The sequence below is a fragment of the Antechinus flavipes genome, chromosome 2 (genome assembly GCF_016432865.1).
Source record: "Antechinus flavipes isolate AdamAnt ecotype Samford, QLD, Australia chromosome 2, AdamAnt_v2, whole genome shotgun sequence".
In the NCBI taxonomy this organism is placed as follows: domain Eukaryota; kingdom Metazoa; phylum Chordata; class Mammalia; order Dasyuromorphia; family Dasyuridae; genus Antechinus; species Antechinus flavipes.
This window is the reverse complement of record NC_067399.1, coordinates 89,225,967-89,249,861: the sequence shown is the minus strand read 5'-3', so window position 1 is coordinate 89,249,861 and position 23,895 is coordinate 89,225,967. Positions and strand designations below refer to the sequence as shown.

Genomic DNA, 23,895 nt, shown 5'->3' with positions numbered 1-23,895 from the left:
AATGTAAATTGGTTAATGGATATGATTTAAAATTCTTTTTAATTATTTTTAAATTTATTTTTCACATTTCTGTGTAGTGTAAAAAGGTACTGGATTTAACTTGGGACACTCAGGCTAATGTCCTCATATCGCTACTTATTAACTAAGATGTTAAACAAGGTGCTTTGCCTTTGAAAATTTTAATCTCTTCAATTCCTTTGGAAATTGAGCAGAGGACGATCAGTTGGAGAATAGCTGAATAAGTTATGGCATGTGAAGGTAATGGAATATTACTGTTCTATAAGAAATGGTGAGCAGGCTGATTTCATGGAAAGATTTACATGAGCTGATATCTAGTGAAATGAGCAAAACTAAGAGATCTTTGTGCACAGTAACAACAAAATTATATGATGATTATCTACGACAGACTTAATTCTTCTTAGCAATATGATGGTTCAAACAATTCCAATAGACTTGGGATTCAAAATGTCACTGACATCCAGAGAGAGAACTATGGAGACTGAAAATGGATCACAGCATACTATTTTCATCTTTCTGTTTCTTTACTTTTTCTTTCTCATGGATTTTTCCCTTTTGATCTTTTTTTTTTTAGTACAATATGGTAAATATGGAAATATGTTTAAAATGATTGTACATAACCCATATCAAACTGCTTGCTGTATCAGAGATTGGGAGGGAGGGGAGGAAAAGGGAAGGAAAGGGAAGAACGGTAAAGGAAGAAAGTAGAAAAACTTGGAACATAAAATCTTACAAAATGAATGTTTGAAAACTATCTTTATATGTATTTGGAAAAACAGAATGCTACTGAGGGAACATAAATAAGGGGGAGGGAGAATATCTTCAATTCTTCAGTGAGGGGAATGAACATGGAAGCTCTAATATTCTGTGATTCTAGATATGATGTGAAATTTCCCAATCTCGCATTCTTGTAAAATGATTTACTAAACAGTAAAAATATACAGAATTAATCATAGTAAAGTTAGAAAACTCTCCTTTAAACTAAATTTGTGTTCATTACACAAAAAAATAAGGCCAATTTAAAAGATATGGTAAATAGGTCTACATTTCTAAATAATTAGAGAAAAACGTAGATAAAAAAAATCAGTTGAATTTTTTGGTTAATTTGGCTTCTTCCCTGTAATTAATTTTTAAAGCATAGAGTAAGTCAGGCTCTGAAATAAATCTAAAAGTTAAACATTAAATACATTAAAGTGCATATTACTCAATAGTTTCAAACTTTTTCTATATATTATGACTCAATATTGCCTTCCTCACCTTCTACAAAATATCTGATAGCCAAACAAGGTAGACTCTTTCTATGCTATTTTTCTCACTTTTAATATTTCTATTTCCACTATCAGGTTCTTTTTGCCATTAGACTAGACTATCAGTCTCACAACTGATTTCTTTTTGGTGATTTTTTTTTCTGACCTTCCTAAATCTTCACATAAAAAAACTAAGAAACAAAACAAAAGCAAACTTCAATTGCTCCATGCTATCATTATGAAAAGGTCCAAAATTCTTATTCTAATATTCAAAACTTTCTTATTGCCAGGTTTCAATACAACTGGTCTTTGAGTAGTCTTCTAAACATTTCAGAAAAAATGAGTTTATTAAATTGATCCAGAACATAGCTAAAGTTTTCCTGCCTTCACTCTTTTGTAACTGCACTGATTTGGAAATTATCCCCTCTTCTCTGCATTCATCTAAATATTATTTCCTTTTTATTTAAGGCAGTTAAAAATCTACTATTTGATCCATGACTAAAAAATATCTCTACTGTGAAATGACCCTTATCAAGCCTTTTAAATTCACCTAAGGATTAAACATATTTTGCCTTTTGACATTTCTTCTAGTGTATTAAATTGTTATTTAGCCTTTTATATCTTACTACTTTAACTGGGCCAGCTAAGTGATTGATGTAGATCCAGGTCTTAAATCAGGAAAACTTATCCCCCGAGTTCAAATCTAGACCTCAGACACTTAATAGCTGTGTGACCCTGAGCAAATAATTTAACCCTGTTTGCCTCAGTTTCCTCAAATATAAAATGACCTAGAGAAGGAAATAGTGAATAACACTCTAGTATCTTTGCCAAGAAAATCCAAAATTGGGTCACCAAAAGTCAGAAACAACTAAACAATAACAGAACCTTACCTAACTAAAAACTCCTTAAAGGTTATTTTTTTCTTAACTCATACAACTATTGTGCATTTTTCATAAATATGGGCAACAACACTTGTTTTTATGGGAATAGAAGTTTCTACACTAAAGTAACTATCATCTAGAACCACTTTTTTAAAAAACCTCTCAGAGATTCTTAAATTATAAATTAATTAAAGGAATTTATCTATTTAGGATAGGAAGAATAAGATTATATCCCATGATATATTTTAATATCAGAAAATACAGTGACCTTAAATAGTTACACAGTAGGGCATGTAAATATGGTTCAACATAAAACTGTTACTGATCTTAAGAAAAGCAAGAAATAAAAAAGCATTACAAAATTGGCTCTCACAAAATCCCCTTGATATTTTACAAATATTTTAAAAGGAACACATGCACTCATGCACACACAAATACTTCCCCACACTCCCCTTCCTTGCCTAAATAAAGGTAACAGGAAGGTAATCAAATAAGAATTATTCTTTAATAATAATATTAGCTTCTAAAGTAAATACTATTCAGCCTTCAAAGTCCCTATCTTTCTTGTCTACAACGTGTCGATACTATGTATAACAAGTTTTCTGAGAATAACACTGAAATTCTTAATTAACTAAAATATACTTAAACTATATATACATAATAAAGTAAAAATAAGCTTAAAAGCTATGGCTCCCTAAGAATAAGACCTATGTCTGAATCTTTTTAAATTTTCTATGGCAGGGCTTCTTAAACTTTTCCAATTCACAACCCTTTTTCACCTTAGAAATTTTTTAACATGACTCCAGATATTATAGTATATAAAATAGGTATATACAAATCAAACAATTAAGATATTCAATCATAATTTTGTGACCTACTTCACATGGGGTTGCAACCCACAGTTTAAGAAGCTGAGTTCTTAAGTAGAGAAGCATTGCCTAAATAAAAGTAACAGGAAGGGTAATCAAATAAGAATTATTCTTTAATAATAATGTTAGCTTCTAAAGTAAATACTATTCAGTCTTCAAAGTCCCTAACTTTCTTGTCTACAACGTGTCGATACTATGTATAACAAGTGAGAATAACACTGAAATTACACGAGAAAATAAAATCTTTCTTTGATAAGTGAGTGAATTAGGTTTAGCAAATTAGGTATTAGTGAATTGTTAGATGTGGTTAAAATTTCACCTATCAGGAACTTTCTATTATAATACAGGCAACATTTTCTGCACTTCTTATCCATGACTGCTCATAATTCCTATAAAAAGATGCTATGCAACACAGAGGAAACCTCCCTATGACTTTCAACATTTTGCACTGATACAACTTATAACCCTTACTTTACTAAAAATCAATTATTTTATTACATTATATCCTTCCTGGCTTTCCCTTTCACATTTTACCTTTATTTTCAAATACTTACTGCCTCTACTCAAGTCCTATTAAAAAACTGTACTGTAGCTTGGATAGAACTGGAAATTCCTGAAAGCACAGACTCTGACAGACTTTATACTAAACTGGAAAGGCTTCCAGCAGATGCTGGCTTTTATCATCCAAAAGTTGGCTACTAAGCAATTAATTGTTTTCAGTCATAGCTACAATATTAACACTATTAATAAAGGCTCCCCAGAGGGAACATATTCACACCAAGTCAAAAAAAAAAATTTCTGAACTTGATGAAGTATCTGATAAATTATTTGTGCCTTGTATTTATTAGCATTTAATAAGCTTATGTTGAATTGAATATCTGCTCTTTCAATTCAGCAGGATCAGATGTTGTTTTAAAATTTGAAAGGTTTAGACCATGATCAAGAAATTAAGATATACAAGCATCAGAAGGATTTATTTTTAAAAACTTTAAATCTTTAAATGGATCTACTAGGCAATAATACTTCAATAATGTTTTAAAAAAAAATACGCCAAATGCTGTATAAGGATTATATGAGGAAGTTATACATGTACCCCAGTTTATATATTTATATACATATATATGTGTGTGTATTTATGTATGTATGTATATGCAAGAATAATATATTTAAAAGGAAATGTTCATAGGTATAAAAAATAAAAATAGTGCACATCACCCCTTCTTCACCAAACAACCTTTTATCTTCTAGATGTCAGTCAGAACATTTATCTCACTGCGGGGTGACTAAAATAAAAACATTTATCACAATTTTCAGTCTTATACAACTATAAATGCTTGCTATGAAGTGGAACAATTTCAGCTTTGCCACTTACTATCTGTCTCACTGTATTATTAGCCACCTATCCTGTTGAGGGTCCTAGTTTCATCCATAAAATGGAAGAGATTAAATTACTTGACTTCTAAAATCTATTCTACCTTTCTATCAGTAGTATCTAGGATGAAATCATCTCTAAAGTCCCATTAAGCTTGATAATTGCTTAAACAGTCGAGTCTTCTCATATATTTGTCAGATTAAATACTCCAACATACACGTTTTTGATATAATTCCTGACCTCAAGAAGCATACAGCGTGGCCACACACTCACTTTCTCTCTCACACACACACACACACACACACACACACACTCACACACTCACTCTCTCTTTCACTCTCTCTCTCCTTCCCTTCTTCCCTCTCTCCCTCCCTTTATATCCTATTTAAATGTATTGGAAGTTTTTACGTCTCTGTATTGATAGTGTAATTCAGGATCAATATCTTTACAACTCATTAAGTACTACATGTATTTATGATATTTTCCTGAAAGAATGTTTGCTGCTAAAATAGCAGAGGATTTATATAATAATTCTGCTTTGAAAATAACAGCTTCTACCAACAATTCAACCAAGATTCTTATGGCCAGATGACAATAAAGATATATGAATAATGACAGTTATTTATTTGTAATGAGTTTTTCTACTGAGCTTTATGGTTTCCTACTCAGTTTTCCAAGTAAACTTTTAAAACCCAAGTTATTTGTTTTGGGATATGTAGAACTTTATACATGCTATGTGTAAATAAGCTTTCATTTGGGGGGCGAAATCTAATTTAAAAATTTGGAGCACAGCAAATATAATAAAGATGACAATACTCCCTAAACTAATCTATTTATTTAGTGCTATACCAATCAGACTTCCAAGAAAATATTTTAATGATCTAGAAAAAATAACAACAAAATTCATATGAAACAATAAAAGGTCGAGAATCTCAAGGGAATTAATGAAAAAAAAAAATCCAATGAAGGTGGCCTAGCTGTACCTGATCTAAAACTATATTATAAAGCAGCAGTCACCAAAACCATTTGGTATTGGCTAAGAAATAGATTAATTGATCAGTGGAATAGGTTAGGTTCACAAGACAGAATATCTAGTGTTTGACAAACCCAAAGATCCTAACTTTGGGGATAAGAATTCATTATTTGATAAAAACTGCTGGGATAGCTGGAAATTAGTATGGCAAAAATTAAGCATGAACCTACACTCAACACCGTATACCAAGATAAGATCAAAATGGGTCCATGATTTAGGCATAAAGAACGAGATTATAAATAAATTAGAGATCTCTCAGATAGTTTCTCTCTCAGATTTGTGGAGGAGAAAGAAATTTGTGAACAAAGATGAACTAGAGACCATTACTGATCACAAAATAGAAAATTTTGATTATATCAAATTAAAAAGCCTTTGTACAAACAAAACTAATACAAACAAGATTAGAAGGGAAGCAACAAACTGGGAAAACATCTTCACAGTTAAAGGTTCTGATAAAGGCCTCATTTCCAAAATATATAGAGAATTGACTCTAATTTATAAGAAATCAAGCCATTCTCCAATTGATAATAGTCAAAGGATATGAACAGACAATTTTCAGATGATGAAATTGAAACTATTACCACTCATATCAAAGAATGTTCCAAATCACTATTGATCAGAGAAATGCAAATTAAGACAACTCTGAGATACCACTACACACCTGTCATTGACTAAGATGACAGGAAAAAAATAATGATGAATGTTGGAGGGGATGTGGGAAAACTGGGACACTGATGCATTGTTGGTGGAGTTGTGAACAAATCCAACCATTCTGGAGAGCAATCTGGAATTATGCACAAAAAGTTATCAAACTGTGCATACCCTTTGATCCAGCAGTGTTAACTTCTGGGCTTATATCCCAAAGAAATACTAAAGAAGGGAAAGGGACCTGTATGTGCCAAAATGTTTGTGGCAGCCCTGTTTGTAGTGGCTAGAAACTGGAAATTGAATGGATGCCCATCAATTGGAGAATGGTTGGGTAAATTGTGGTATATGAATGTTATGGAATATTATTGTTCTGTAAGAAATGACCAGCAGGATGAATACAGAAAGGCTTGGAGAGACTTACATGAGCTGATGCTAAGTGAAATGAGCAGAACCAGGAGATCATTATATACTTCAACAACGATACTGTATGAAGATGTATTCTGATGGAAGTGAATTTCTTTGACAAAGAGACCTAACTCAGTTTCAATTGCTCAATGATGGACAGAAGCAGCTACACCCAAAGAAAGAACACTGGGAAATGAATGTAAACTATATGCATTTTTGTTTTTCTTCCCAGGTTATTTTTACCTTCTGAATCCAATTCTCCCTGTGCAATAGGAGAACTGTTCGGTGCTGCATACATATATTGTATCTAGGATATACTGCAACATATTTAACATATATAGAACTGCTTGCCATTTAGGGGAGGCGGTAAAGGGAGGGAGGGGAAAAATCGGAACAGAAATGAGTGCAAGGGATAATGTTATAAAAAATTACCCTGACATGGGTTCTGTCAATAAAAACTTGTTATTTAAAAAAAAAAAATTTGGAGCACTAAAAATTCTCTGGAGTTGATATGACTGTGTATACTTTGATGACTAGCTGAAAAGTTCATCAGAATTTCAAAAGAGCATTAATAAGAGATTATAGGGGAAAGGACATGATCTTTCAATTCATAGTATAATAATTCAATTCAGATGTGCCTCTTCACTTAAGAGCTTACTGCATGATTTCTCTAACATTCTTTTATTTCTACAGTAAAGAAAAAATCAAATTATTTTCAGGTATTCATCTGGATGATTATATAGGAAAGTTAAACCATTCTGCTTATCTGGGCTCAGGGAAAAAAAAAAAAAAAAAGAATTTCATAACTTTGAATCTACTACTTACTGCTAATAAGAGCCTACTGACAAGGGTCAAGAAGAGACAGTATATTCCCTATATAAAATAAAGGGATAGAATTGGGGAAGGGAAATGAAAGGAGAGGAAATATTTGAGTAAGTTTACAATAAACATAAAAACTATTTTAAAGATAGATAATATTAAACCCAAGAGGTACTTTTAACTCTAGTGATTTAAGTTTAAATCAATTCATAAAACATCCTTTTTTTTTAGTGATAAAACTTTTAACAGAAAAATAATCTATATTAGAACTGAATTTTTCCAAAGACAGGCACTACATATTCTTTTGTACAAACAGAACTAAAAACTAACTTATGACAAGTGATTTCTAGTGTTATGAATGAAATGAAACATTATCACATCTAAATTTTACTACGTATATTCTAGCTATATTAAATTTACCATATTACAAAATTAGTTTTAAAGCTTATAAAACAAAAACTTACCCCATCATTCTCTCTATGTGGATTTAGTCTATTATAAACAGCCTCAATAATATAGCGCCTAAAAATATGAAGAAATAACTTTATGAAAATATTTTAAAATAAATCAATCAGAAAATTAAAACAGCTTTAGTTTTGTGTTATATCCAGTGTCCAGCCAGCTTTAAAATTAACGCTATAGAATTCTAGTTCCTAGAACCTGATGAATCTTGAACTATCCTACAAAATATATTTTTCATTACTTTACTGAAGGGGGCCTATACCCTGTTCCTGAAAAGGATCTTGCCTCTTGGAACAGAAACGTCCATTAAGAATGGTTAGAAAAATATTTAAGACAGTTTTCAAGTAGTTTCTAACAAAATAATCCTTTTCCAACTTTTACCTAGTAGTTCTTTAAGGATCGCAGATAAACCAGTAAAAGACAATGAACTTTATTTTAGATAGTGATTTATGGCTTGCAAAGTTCTTTAAATTGATTTCATTCAATGAAGCCACTAGTTGAAGCCCTACCAAATTTGGAGAATCAAAGCATAGGGGTGGCTCTGCTGGAAACATGAGTGAGGACAGACTTGGGCACAGAATCACCTCATACCAGCATTCACTTTCTTACCATGACCAAGACTCAGTTTCCTCTTCTATCACATGCAAGTTAATAACCAGTTTTTACCTCACTGATTATCACAGAGAGATGATAAACCTCTCATGATTTATCATGAAAATCAAATGAGATAAATGTAAAGTGCTTTGCAAACTCTGAAGAGTAAGATGAATGATAGCTATAATAATAATAATACTAAGTTCTCATTCATAAAGAAATTTAATTATTATGCATGGAGAACTCAAAATTAACTACTTTTCTTCTACTTACTTGCCAGCAAGACCTCCCCCTGGAGGTAAATTAGGGATATTTTCTGCAGACAATATGCGCATGATATGGGCAAGATCAGGCATTCCTTCCTCACCAGACTTCTCCATAATTTCTGCATGCAAACAAACACCATTTAAATTGATAAAAAGATCATGAGGAAGTAAAAAACAAAAGACAGAAAGAAAAGCACACACTGATACTTTGTTTTGTCAAAAGGCATTCATTTTTAAAAAGAGTAATAATTAAAGTCTTGGTGCATATGTTTAATACCCTTTGAAATTTTCACTTGTTTGCATATGAGAAATAATTTTCTTTATATATTGAAATTAATTTCAAGATAAAAATACAACTTGCTAAAATTTAAAAGGTTCAAATTTTATTTATAAAATTACAAAGCTAGTTGGTATCCTGATTCCCAAGAACTTAATATCAGACAAAGGTAATCCAGTTGGATAAGATATTTAAATATTTGTTCTGTATCTTTCAAGATTAACACATCACCTAGGAAAACTAGACAATTTCAAATTTTACTGCCGAATTCTTTTAAAATATTTCCTTTTAAAATTGTTAAGGAAAAAATATTCCTAAAGAACATAGTTAGAAACATAATATATAACTTAAATGACTATAACCTACAAAAAAAGAAATCATGTAAATAGAATATAGAATATTATAAAATAATATTCTAATAAGTGTGTGCTTGGAGTTATAATATACATTGTATAAATTTTAAAATGGCTGTTTATCTTAAAAATACTAACTAGGCATTTTCATGGGTAAAAAAAAAAGTATATTTTGAAGTACTTTGTCAATAGAAATGTGGACTATTTTTATAACTAAATCTTTGAAAATAATTTAACTTAGCTATAGTGATACTTTTCATGTATCTATGTAATATTTTTAACTTTTCCCTCCAAAGTACTTCACAGATAGTATTTTATTTATCTTATCCATTTTATTCTGAACTAGTCAAATATATTTCCTGCATTAAAAGTTATGGGAATCAAAATATAAAACTAGATATATAAAGTATGAACAACAGTTTAAATGATGAAAAGGGATGGAAGGGACTAGCATGTCAGAAAAGAATTCAAGCTGTGAGGAGTAGGTACTAGATACTACTTGGCAGAGAGAATGAGGAGCATTCATTAAAAAGAATGTTGGGAGGCAGCTTTTAGTGGGGAACATATCATAAATTTTGAGAAGAGTCATTTAAAAATAAATAAAAAGACATTATAAGAAAAATTGTCTGATCTAATCTCACACCTGCAGTTAGTATCTACATTATACATTTTAATACAGAGGTGTCCAAAAACTGGTTATAAGTCTATTAAAAGATATATGCTAATAACAAGGTCAGCATAAAAATTATACAATTAACATTATGAAGGAAACACTAAACTTTTTCATCAAACCTGAATAAAAATATAACAGATAATAATAAAACTTATAAAAGAGTTTAAGCTGATACAATTCCACTGATGAAAACAAAGTAGGTAATAGTTACTAATGATGAGGACAAGAAATCATTCAGTATAACCAGGAATGTAGGTACTGAACTGTTATTTTGAAATAATAAATTCACCACCTTGCCATTCAGAAAGTAATATATATTTTTTAAAGTACTTGGCCAAATACTGACAAGCCAAAAAAAGTTATTTATTATTTTTTTTAACTTTCTACTTGGATAAATTTCATCCCAATATCCAACTCCAATCACTTTGTTTTAAAAGCAGAGACAATTCTCCTTTCCCCCACCTTTCCAGAGTAGCTTTCTTACCTTCAACCCGTGATTCCAAGTGCTTATCCAAGTCTGAATCTTTTTTCACTGCCTCATCTGAGACCTTAGGAGCATTTGAAAAACAAACTAGCACAATACTCATGTTATCTCGACTTCCCTGTATATTAAAGAAGGGGAAAATTAGATGAGTTTGGTTTTTTGGGTTTCTTTTTTTTTTAAACAGTTTCTAAGCATGTGCTTTAAAATATCACATGTGGAACTTTGCAGATATAGTTTACTTAAGTATTCAGGAAGAAAATATAACTTTATGCTGCGTTAGGGACAACCTGAAAAATGACTTGAAAGATCTATGGTTTCCAGGTATACATCTGTACCCTTAAATTCATTTGGTTTTTGTGCATGGCTAGCTTAAAACCTAGTTGGCATCCTTGACTCCTTAATCTTTCTCATACCCCATACAGATTTAAATATAAACCTATTTGTCATCCTTCTTAACTTGCCCACCCCTTCATCTTATACCTGCCACCTCCACACAGAGGTTTGATTAACCTCCTTACTATTCCTTGAAAAGCATATATCGACTCTCAAACTGGCATTTTTCACTGACTGCTCCCTCTTCCCCTTCCTTCCACCCCCCCCACCCCCCAACCTGGAATGCTCTCTCCTTCCTCATCTCTGCCTACTGCCTTCCTTTAAATCCTAGCTATAATCCCATATTCTTCAGAAAATCTTTTCCACTGCCCCATCATTCTAGTGCCTTTTATTTCAAGCATGTTTGTACATAATTATTATCATGTCCTATCCCCTATTAGACTATGAGCTGCTTGTCAGAAAGGGCTGTCTTTTGCCTTTCTTTGTATTCCTATATCCTGGCATGTAAGAGCTCAATAAATTGATTACTATCTTTCCTTTATCCCTATGTTCATACTGGTAACTTCAATTAGTTGCATGTACTCTCCCTGTCTAGGTCTTTACCCTTTTCTAGATGCTATATTCCATCAATTGCTAGGCTCCATAAATATCAAAGGGGGAGGAGGTAGATAAAGCGTTTTTTTTTTTTTTTTGGGGGGGTACATAAATGGTAGATCACAACTAGTGTTTATCATAATTACGCTCTGTTGAACTATGTTGAAGGAATAAATAATAGCAGGACAATCAAGGTAAACCAAAGCATGAAGGCAAAAAGGGCAGAACTTTTAAGGGTTCACTAAAGCACAAAAGAGAGCTAAAACTACAGCCAGATTACTACCATTTGGATAAATGGAGTTAGACTTCAAGCTCATTGTAGAAGTATTTTATCATAAATAATATTAATTAATAAATACTCAAGTGTGTAAAGAAAAATCAGTCCTATATCTCTTTCCAACATATAGCAATCAGCCACAAGAGAGAAAATTCACTTTAAAATGAATCTTTTTAAAATTATATATTTTGTATCATCTATTTCATGTACTGAAGAATGCCCTATGTAGCAAGAAGGGAGGTAGGTGTGAGTCATCTAGGGCCTCTACCTAACTAAAAATCAGTATAATGATCATTAATCATAATAATATTCACAATAACAATAATCAAAACCGAGTACAACAACTCAACTTGTACAAAGGAAGGGAAGGTATTAGGAGCACCCACTACTTCCCCATATCTTCCAGCTTCATGATGCCTATCTGTTTTTCCCTCATCTAACAAAGAGTTATAAATAACAAGGAAACCCTCACATAATATAAATCAAAAGGTCAAGCACTTTAAAGACTATGGGGATGTTCTTGAAAAGTTTCATAAGAGATCTGTATGGTCTAACCAATACAATTTCCTGGGCCCTGAAAATTGCTGTTGTTGTTTGGGGAGAAAAGGGGTGGCTGTGGATGCAAGGGGTAGATCTATAACCACATCTCTAAGTGCCTCCAAATAACCCCTATCTATTTCATTCCAACATGGAACCCACAATTTTTGAAATTCTTTCCCAATTACATTATTCATGAAATAAATAGCACTTTTACAAAATGCAATTTTCCAATCATACCCCAGAATCAATAACATCTCTATGGGACTGTATCTAAAGTATATTACATAAAAGACTTTCTGGAATCTGAAAAAAAAGCCAAAAGAAACCACATTATCTTATAATTCATAGTTATCAAAGAGTTAATCAAACTGTTTTACCTGTTCAATTTCTATACTAAGAATTTTGCCACCTATTATTATACATATGTACTAAGAGTTTAAAAGCCAAATATTTTTGGAATCTTATTTCTAACATAGCAAGCTTAAAGTTTTTGTTAAATATTAGGGAGCAATTAAAGTGAATAAAAAATATTTGCAGGGCAGAAACTAAATATTCAGTCTGTTTGTTATAGGTACTCAAATGTTCAGGTCTCCAAAGATTGTAATGTCCTAATAGTTATAGGTTCATATATAACTCTGGAATAAACTCTCTTAAGATCTAAGATAAGAACTAATATTTCAACCATGTGCTTTACTTTTTTTATCAGTTAAACACGATTATGGGGCTGGTGCTATACTAACTCATATTCCTCAAATGTGTAACACATACACAAAAGTTTCTATAAATAAAAAGAGTATTTATTGCAAAGTATACAGAACAAAGTGGCATCTCCTTTTAATCTTTTACGTGCTATAAAGGATGTGAAGGTAGAGGTTATGACGGTAGGGATCTTTGTTTAAGGATGAAGAGTGATGGCATTTGTACCTATTCAAATCCAAGGTAGCATTAGCCCTACCTCAAGCACAATGAGCTGACTAGAAAATCAGATTAAATCTCTCAGCCAAACAAATTCAAAGAGAGGTAGGAGAAATCAGCTTTCTTGTATGTAGATGGGGAGATGGTATTATACAGAAATTTCCTGATATTAGCTTCTTAATGAGGAATGCTGAACTAATCTGGTAAGGTTCCTCAAATTTGATTACAATAAAATAGGATTTTGTCTGAAAAATTTTTTATCTTATTTTTTTAAAGAAAGCTGGTTTTAGAAACAGAGCTAATTTCAGGGATCCTTTTTAAATAAAAAAAATTTTAACTTTCCCTAAATTTGGTTGACCCTTTAAGTCATTTATTTCCTCTCCCTACTACTGCCACATTTTCAAAAGGCGAGATACTGTAGGTATCCACTGCTTTATCATCTACCCACTCCTCAAACTTGCAATCTGTTTTTTTTAATTGTATCATTTTACTAATTACTTTCCATTCAAAAACACTAATGACCATCACTAAATCCAATAGCTTTTTTTTTATTTTTGTTCTCCATTTCTCATCACTAAATTAAACAGCATAAATAGTACCTGTTAAGGATACTGGACTTGATTGGTTCAGAGAAGATTAAAAAGAGAAAATTTGGTGATACAGATCTTGAATCCAATACAAAAATGCTGTTTTATAGAAAATAATAAATTTTACTTGGTCCCACACAGAGGATACAACTAAGAACATAAAATCAAAGCTATAAGGGAATAAATTTCTAGATAATTTAAACTGACCAGACCAAAAAAAAAAAAAAAAAAAAAAAAAAGCCAACTTTCTAAGAGTTAAAAGCTATCTCCAAGTGCAATTGACTGTCTTAGCTGATTCTTCATCAACAGAACTTTAGCAGAAAATCAACAGCTTCTTGTGTCAAATGGAAGGTAAAGGGGATTCTTGGAAGAGGTAACATTATGGGGAGGAAACAAAATACAGGGAGAAGAGTTCTTAAAACTGGAGGAGCTAGTTTAATATATTCTAGGTTAAGTATTTGTTATAGTAGTCTTTGACTTTTCAATTCTCTGAGCCTAAATGTTCTCATTGGGGGTGGTGGAGAGGGAGGAGGAGAATTGGATTAAATTAAACCTCTCTGAGGTTTCTTCTATTGTGATCTCTGCAATCCCTGCCATTTCTGATTCTGTGACTAGAAATATAATAGAGTTCTATTTATAAAGGATTTTATTTTACAGGTGAAAGAAGGAAGGAAGGAAGGAAGGAAAGAGGGAGGGAGGGAGGGAAGGAAGGAAGGAGAAAATGACTTGTCCACAGTCACAAGATGGCAGATCCAGCTAACTGTAATCTTTTATAATCAACCAAGTGTGATGTTTTAACTTTGGTTATCAAGTTCCTTTCTGTAATAAAGAATAACTATAAAATCTACAAGGTTTTCAAATAAAAAATTTCAAGGCAAAATTTATGAAAACATCCCCCAAAATCTAATCTAAGAATAGGAGAAACAAGCTTTAGGGCAACTAACAATTACTACAAAAATAAGGTGGACTCAGATATCTATCTTTCTGGCTGTTATTCATTAACCAAAAAGAAACAAAAAACATGAGGATGACATAACCTAGACAGGTAAGACTGATTGTTAAAAAAAAAAAAAAAAAAAAAAAAAAAAAGTGACATTCCAAATGGAATGAGTGCCTATACCTCTCGATTTATTATATTCCATTAATCTACCCTACATGCGTTAAATATACAAGAATTCAAAAGTTAATATCATACTCTTAAAGCTTCTTTGTAATATGTTCTAAAGTCAAAGAGATTTAAACATGAGCTAAAAGAGCTAGCTACATGATGAGGCAGCCAAAAATCCACAAGCATTCCTGCTCTTAGAGAATATAAAAGTAATTACAAGGCATTTCTTTCAACCATAAACAAAGAATCAGAAGGTAGAAAAGACTATTGCTTACCAGAAATAAACATTTATTCATATGCTCTACTTTTACATTTACCTGTACTTCTAATTCTCTATTAATTACAACTTTATATTTTGTACTTGGCCAAATACTTAAGTTTCATGACTGTAACAAACATTTGAATATCCTATTTGCATTTTCTAAGTTCCTATCAAATTATCAGTTATTTGAATTAAATTAATTAAAAGCTTGCTGACCAAAAATGAAGTACTCTTCATTTAATTCAAAGAAGTTAATCATATTGCCTTCATAGTTTATAATTTCCTGATCACAAATTTTAAGTCAAGAATAGGTTGTCAGTTAATGAGCAAGAAAAATGCTAAAGTCATAAGAACTTCATGAAAAAAAAAAAAATATATATATATATATATATCTCAAGGCAGGGGATTAGCTAAATGCACTTTTCACCTAATGTTTAATAAGAAATATATAAGTGGTGAGTAAACCTCTCATTATACCGTTATACATGTAATCATTACAATTCTGGGGACAAAATTATTGTGAAGCAAGAAAAGTAGTCATCTTTTGAACATATAAGAGCCAAGTACAAATCTGCAACTCATTAGCTGTATGAATTTTGGCAAGTCAATTCACAGTTTTGTTTCTTAGCTTCCTCATCTGTAAAATCAAGACAGCAATGCTTTTACAACCTAACACAAAATACTTCAATGACGCAAATGCTTTGAATTCATTAGGTTCACATCACTGATTATGCCTGAACCATTCCTCAGAAATCCTGGAGGATCATCTCAGTTCTTTCTCATCTTAGAAGTCCTCTCAGCCATCTGCAGCCCTCCTTTTGACTGAACTACCATTTTAAGGAGGGTGCACAAGCCATTTTCTCTTCAATTCTCACAAGGCTACAATCCAGTCTTCTCAAAAATGTTCCCCACAAGATATCTTCCTTTCCCTCACTTATTTTCAGCTTCCATTCATGTGCTATCTTCCTTTACAAGAGGAAATTTTACTTATTTGCATTCCAAGACTCTTTCACACTATAAAAATATAAATGCTTGTTGACTGGTTACCTGACTAATAACTAAAAATTCCTCTGCACTTCCAAATTCAATGGTCTTTGCCTCTAGAAAAACCAATAAAGAGACAAATAAAATTACAGAGAGTACTGCTTCTAAAGTGAATTTCCAAAATGATTCAGAGATGAAGATCAAGTATATCAATTATTGATGTCTTGTTTCTGGTCCTTCTCTTTTTGGCAATTTCAATGTTCATTAGTGTCTACAGCAAATAGTGTGTAGGAAAATGAAAAACTAAATGAAACAAACCAGTTATATGCGTGAGTAGAAATGTTGGTAACAAAAATATATTGAAACAACTGAATAATATAATATTTTAGAAATACCAATGGGCTTCAGCAATTATTTGTATCATGTTAGCATGAATAACTCCCAAAGTGGTTGGCTTAATGAAGACATTATTCCATAAGACAAATATCTTACAAATCCAGGTTTACAAATCACAGCAATATCCTATCTTAAGTAGCATTATTTTTGACAGGTTCTATAAGTACTAGCAATTTTTAATTACATTTGAAACATGTGATTTTCATCTTTATAGAAATTTCCAATTTAAGAACTATCTTTATTGATGCAAATAGACTGCACTTTCAAAATTTATAGTCAAAGAGGTAATTGGAGAACATGCTATCACAGCCATCTCCCACTTCTGTGTCTATGCTATGGATGAACTCTATTTCCAGAGGCGCTTCCTTCAAAACTCAGTTCAAACACTATATTCTATATAACCTTTTCCAGATCCCTAGTGATCTGCTACTATTCTTTCTCTGATTATCTAGTATTTATTATTCATTTATATGTACACACAAAATCTTGCACGTAGTTCCTAAACTGGAGAGCAATCAATCAGTATTTATTAGAACAAGAAGCCTGAGGTAATAATGCTATCACAATTAGTCCAGGCAAGAGTGATAAAGGGCCTGACCTAGATGTGAAAATGTAGGAACACAATATATAAAAATCTGACTTTACAAAATAGTTAATTTAAAAATTCTTTATCTCAGAGTTCTGTTAAATGCTGTGTGTGTATATATATGTGTGTGTGTCTATGAGCGAGCGCGGGTGTGTATGGATGGCCAGAGGCAAGTCATTCAAACTGTTCCTAAGACTATATATTTCAAAGATTAGAAGATCATAATCTGGTTTTCCCTGTGTCAATGAAATCACAAGTCCAGTCTCTATCCTATTAAATGCTTATTTAGTGTAAAGCATGGAGTATAAGAATTGTGGATTGTAGTACCATCTATATTCCTCTACAATATTGTCAAAATATTATAAAGTAGCTTATTTTCATTCCAAAAACCAAAACTACATAACAAGGTGTTATATCAAACTAAAAAGATTCACTATTTCTCAAAGTAACCAATTATTTTTCTGCTGACTTCTCTAGGAATGAAATGTCTATATTGCCAATCCCATGACAAAATTCCCCAAACTAATATTTGGGGAAAGAGGGAGACAAACATGGGAAGAAAAAAAATTCCCAAAATGTTTTTTTCTTCCTAGGGCATGAGTGGGTGAAATGATATTCCATTATACCAATCATCTAGGCTCAAAATTTCATTCCTCCCTCCTTTGTTCCCCCCCCCCCCAGTAATCTCCCACATAATTTAACCTAATCCTAAACTGCAAATAAGGACATTAAAAAAAAAAACAAAAAAAAAAAAAAAACCATTTCCTTCAGTGTTCAATGCAGTGACTCTTTTAAATACACCTGTGTAAAAGACGAATTCTTTTTTTTTTTTTTTTTTTTTTTTAAGACACATTCACTAAAATTTTCTTTGGCCACAATGGCAGATTTCTCATATAGTGAATGGGGGTAGGAGAAGTGATTAATATAAAGCCACATAATTTACATATAAATATTGTGAGGCATAAAGATATAAATAAAAATTAACAGAGGCTCCTGACACAAAGCAGATAATCCAGTGCATGGATATTTTTACCTTCAGGGAAAATGAGTATGTTGTCTCCTCTCTTAGGAAGGTATTTCTGGATACAGGCTTTTTAGTCTATAGTGGCTATATAAGTTTTAGAAATCCAAGATCACACAATTTCCTTCTCCAAAGGTAGTTTAAAACAAAAGTTTTGTAAGGGAATTATTATACTTCAAGTTATGGTTTTCACTGAATTGTTTTCTAAAATTATTTCAGGTTATAATAGATCTAAAGTTTAAATTCTAACCGACAACAATCAAACAAAAAATACTTTACAGATGTTCAGCTCAGATCAAAGAGACAATGCAGAAATCTAGTGCTGAACCAAACAAAACATCAAACCATCACAGAATAAATTAGAAAATAGAAAAGTTACCAAAAGAATCAAATACTGAAACACAAAAATATGGTAAAGGTTGATATCATAACAATTTAAAATACAACATGCAGAAATAAAGCTCAATTACAAATGAAGATTGAAATTTTTAAAAATAGAAAGTAGGCAAAAGTGGAGTCAGAACTTCAGGCCAAGAGTTCTGTAAATAGAAAGAAGATATCAAGGAAGACAAAACATTTATCAAATCTTGACAAATATAAAAACAAAACACTCAGGTACCCTAAGAACACAGAAGCCCTACAGGAAACTCTCTGGCTGGCTCAAAAATTCTATAATCTATAAAGAAATAATCTACAGAAAAAGTTTGTACTATATATAGACATACATACACAATATACACACGTATATGTATGTATATTGTATATGTATGTATGTATGTATATTAATTAACACAGGCTCCACTATATTTTATACACACACACACACACACACACACACACACACAGAAACAATATACAAATATATTTATATGTGTGTGTGTTGTTTGTGTATATAAAAACAAAAGTATATTCCAAAGTCATGGAACTCCATTCTCATTTTTATGATTCTCTACTCAATAACAGATTGCAGTAGCTCCAAAACAAGAAACTAAAACCTTACACTGGGGGGGAAAAAAAAAAAAGATTGTCAAGTAAAAAAATTGAACACTAATCTTATTCGTCTTACTACAAAAAAGAAAAGTCAAATAATTCTCACTCTACTAGAAGCAACTAGTTAGGGGGGAAAAATGTACTAGAAAAAAGAACTGAGAATCTCATCACTGGATTAATTAAAAAGCCAAAATAAAATGATACCACTTCCAGAAAAAGACCCGAGTTAAAAATAATAAACGCAATTATCATGGAAAAAATATGAAAAGCTTGCCATAATAACATTTTAAAGACTCTTGGATTAGAACATTAAAATAGAAAAACATGTTCTTTAGAATATGACAGAAATAATCTGTCCTTCAATAAATTGAGTTTATTTGAAAAGACCTGGATAAGTTATGACCTGCAACCAAATAAAAAAATGTCACCAATATAATTGATCTGTTAAGAGTGAAGAAATTAAAATTGAGGTTTGGTTGACAAATACATGAATAAGCTTTTAAAAACTCAAAAAAAATCCCTTTTAGAATGAACAATAATTAAAAGGAAAAAAGTCCCCCTTTCAAAAAATTCCAATGATAATCTAATCACCCTCCAGGATTAATATAAAATCCCTTATTTGGTTTTTCAAGCCCTTTCCAATTTGGTCCCTCCCTACCTTTTTATACCTTACTCCTCTCCATGTACTATGCAATTCAGGAATACTGGTTTCCTTGTTATTTCTTCCACAAGACAACCCATCTCCCAATGTTTAGTGTTTTCAATAGCTTCTTCTCCTTGGCTAGAGACCTTGCCTTCTTTTCTCTCCATCCTGGCTTTCCTGGTTTCTTTCAAATTTCAGCTAAAGACCCATCCTTCTCCTCCCCCTGACCCCAATTCTCTTTAACTGCCTTTCTTCAGATGTTATCTCTGAATTAACTTGCATATTACTTTTTGTACATATCTGTTCACATATTCTCCCTCATTGAACTGCTCCTTGAGAGGAATTTTTATTTTATTTTTTTGCCTCTTATCTCCAATTTAACCCAGCGCCTGGAACATATAGTAGATGTTTAATAAATGCTAGTTGATTATCTGATCAACTAATCAGAGGTGTGGCAATGTCAGAAACACACCCTAAAACAAACCAACTTGTAAAAACTTTAAATTCAAGTTAAAATTATTCCCACCAACAATTACATTAAATTGAGGGAGCTTTATGAAATCCCCACCATCCACTGCCATGCAGAAATTTATAGAAAAACAGTACAATATCAATTGTGGTTAACAGGAGACTTTGGGAAAAACATCTTTACCAATGCAATCTTTAATCTCAGATCTTTGCTCTAAATTTTACTGGTTAGACAACCCTCGTTGCTCTTTCATATGCCGTTTCAAACCCAAAATAACAATTCATTAGTAGCAATATTTACATACCTTATGTAAACAAGTGTCCACAACCCAATTGCATACTTTTTCCAGGTCATCAGATACCTCAAGCCTAGATTTAACAAATTCACAGAGCTCCTCATTGCTCATAACATCCCAGATCCCATCACAAGCCAAGATGATAAATTCATCCTCTTCTGCTCTTAAAATTTCATAAACCTCAGGCTCTGGAGAAACAAGTTGTTCTGTAGGGCCCTTGCCATCCACACACTTGTAATCATAGTCCCCCAGAGCTCGAGAAACTGCTAATGAACCATTAACACGCTGTATCATTACACTGCCTCCTGCATTTTGGATTCGCTCCTTCTCCCTTGGATTGCAAGGTTTGTGATCCTGGGTTGAAAAGCAGACTTGTCCACTCCTAAAAAGGACAGCACGTGAATCTCCACAGTTGATAAAGTAGACATGTTCAGGTGAAATCATAACTCCTACTGCAGTTGAGCCACTCCTGTCCATTCCATTTCTGAGATCTGAAAAGTTACGCATGTATTCATCAATTTTCAAGAAGCCAGTTCTGATTCCGCTCTTAACATTTTCCACTGAAGGTTCAAGAGCAGATCCAGGTTTTTCTGCTGCCCTAAAATCTTCATTATTAGTAATATGTTCTAATAAGTGTGTTGAGCAATAATTTGCCACTCGAGATCCAGCATGACCATCATAAACAGCAAAAAATGACCAGTTGTCCAAGCCATGAGGAATACCTACAACCGCTGTGTGAGCATCTTCCATTTCTACTCTCCATCCTTGCATGCTGCTTAGGCCATAACGCAAACCATTCCCAGCACCGTGAGCATTGTGTTTCTCAGTTTTGGGTTTATCCAAAAATGCACCCATGTTTAGTACTGAATCTGGAGGGAAAAGAAAGGATAGGTGGTTTCAATTTAAAAAGAAAAAAATAGAGAGAGATAGACAGACACACAGATACACACAGTGTGATTCAAAAAACTTGTTTATATAACATTCTGCTTCTTTTTAAAGATATTAATACAATCTCCATTTATTACACAATAATACATAAGACAATTTTTTAAAGTAAACACATTTACTAAATTGAACCAATCCATCCATCCATCCATCCATCCATTTATCTATGTTAGAAACCTTTGAAATGTCGGCTCCCGCAGTAATACTTTAAAACCACTAACTTGGGATTGAGGAAAGAAAAGTAACAGAAAAATTTGAGTAAAGGTCAAATCTACTCAGTCATAAAATAAAAAATAAACTGAAAATAAATCAGTTTCCAAAACTGATTAGCAGCTTAAAAAAAACACAACAAAACACAACAAAAAAACAATATAAAATAACTAGGGACATGTGCTTGTCTTGTATGCAGATTTTGTTTTTGACAGGGTAAATTTCAAAGATAAAGGCAGTGTATAAGGAAGAGCCTAAAGGAAGCATAATGCTACTCCAAAGGTGAGAATATATAGTTTGTGTTTTGTGTTTGTGTATAATACATTGATTAGCATTCATTCAAAATTACACGCCAAATCAAAAAATTTAATTGAAGGGAAGAGAAAAAATTCAATCAAAACCCTAATGAACACTGTATTCAGATATTGAATTTTGTCCTGAAAGTTAAATTATCCAAAATTTCCCTCTCAAACATGGATACATGTCCCCAAGAATGGTTATATAATCTTCTCACTCAGCTTTGTCATATCTACCTAGCAATGGTTTTAACAGGCTTAAAATCTTAGAAATCTTAAAGTTGCAACACTAAAAAAAACACTAATCACTTTATATAATTAATGGAATTAAATCACTACTGGAAAATAGTCAAAGAATAAATACAGATAATTTACATACATGTAATACATGTATGTAATAAATACAGATTATTTACATAAATGCATAAATTATAAGGAAAGGGATATGGCCTGAGTCCTGTGGTTTCCTAGATGAAAAAATTCCCAGTACTAATGTAAGTTGGTACTATGTCTGAAATTTATAATCTTAGGATGGTGCCTAGAGAGCTTCAATAAGTGAAGTAACTTGCTCATGATGAGACAGTCAAAATGGTGCTTTCTCACTAATTTTAAGCAATCACTCTTTTAAATATTCCAACCTATTGATAACAAGAGAAATTAAAATTAGAACAATTTTAAGGTGCTACTTATTCATAACCATCAAAATTAGCAGGGGAAAAAATGGTAAAAGGCACGAATACATTGAAGACTAAGTCAAAAATCTGTTTCTGAAAAGAAAAATTGGCTAAATTCTGATCCAGATCTATTATTTCACCTGTATAATGAACTCCCAGTGAAGAAATACTCTACCAATGCATACTTGCAACTGCTCTGAAACATACAGTTAAGCAACATGTCCAGTGTAATATAACTAAGATAAGCTTTTTAAATTAACTTTATGCTAGTGAAATTTAATTATGGAAAATTTTAACATATACCCAAAAGCTAAAACTGAAATGCAAATGAATGAAATAAGAGCCAAACACATGCAACATAAAACGTCTAATGAAAACATTAATCCTATTTACAAATAACTTAAAATTTTCAAAGCAGCATAACACCAAAAAACAAAATTTCTACTTATTCTATTTTTCTCTTCTATTGATTCAGTTTTTTGCAAGTATTAAAAAATAAATCCACTACTGACAATAACACTGAGAACAATCATGCCAGCTAGGACTATTAAACATGTATCGGCATGATTCAAATAGTCTCTGGACCACCTACAACATGCAATCCGCAACACACCTGAATGTAGACCAAACCAGATTAAAATATAAATGGGAAATATTTAACAAAATAAGTAAAATGGATTAAAATAATTTCAAAATTAAGTCAAAAATGGTCCATAAAATTCATTTTCTGGTTAATGGCCCCCATTTCTATTTCAGCCTGATACCACTGATGTACATCAATAAGATCACAGACTCAGTGACACCGTAAAGTAATAGCAGATCATGGGAATGGCCTTAGATCATCATCACTATCATCACAATGCTTAGATTTCACCAAGTCACCTCCAAAATCTATTTAGTCATAGGGAAAATAAAGGGATTTGGCATAAACAGAACTTATTAGGTAGATTCAGAATTTGGCTAAATAACTAGTGACTAATGAATTGATGTCAACTAGGGAGGAGAGGTCACTAATAGAGTAATAATGATAACATAATAAATTTCATACAAAGCTGGAAAGGATTGCTAATATTTTATATAATAGCACTAGATCCAAAAAGACCAACAGATTACAATGGCCTAAATCTGAAAAGAAAACATTTCTTCTTAATACTTTCCATACTACATTGAATTGGAAGGGGGAAAAAACCTACAAAAAAATATAAAAGAGTAACATAGGAAAAAAGGTCTGGAAGATTTATTTTAAAATATAGTAGCCAAAAAAATTGGAATATTAAGCTGCTAAATTAATGGAAGAAATATGTATAAAGTAAAAGAATTGTTCTTTTCAAAATACTCAGCTCCCCATATCCCTTTTACCTTTTTGTTC

The 23,895-nt window shown here is 32.0% G+C and overlaps 1 protein-coding gene across 2 annotated transcripts in view; it reads right to left on the bottom strand.

Moving 5' to 3' along the window:
• PPM1B (protein phosphatase, Mg2+/Mn2+ dependent 1B) overlaps nt 1-23,895 on the bottom strand; it is a 77,778-nt gene that overhangs the window by 9,229 nt on the left and 44,654 nt on the right. For both annotated transcript variants that reach the window (XM_051975192.1, XM_051975191.1), the window contains exons 2-5: nt 20,411-21,270; nt 10,402-10,519; nt 8,622-8,733; nt 7,757-7,814 (exon numbers count right to left, since the gene is read on the bottom strand). In XM_051975192.1, the coding sequence (XP_051831152.1) occupies nt 7,757-7,814; nt 8,622-8,733; nt 10,402-10,519; nt 20,411-21,256 (1,134 nt within the window). In that variant the 5' untranslated portion in view covers nt 21,257-21,270. The remainder of the gene's footprint in view (nt 1-7,756; nt 7,815-8,621; nt 8,734-10,401; nt 10,520-20,410; nt 21,271-23,895) is intronic.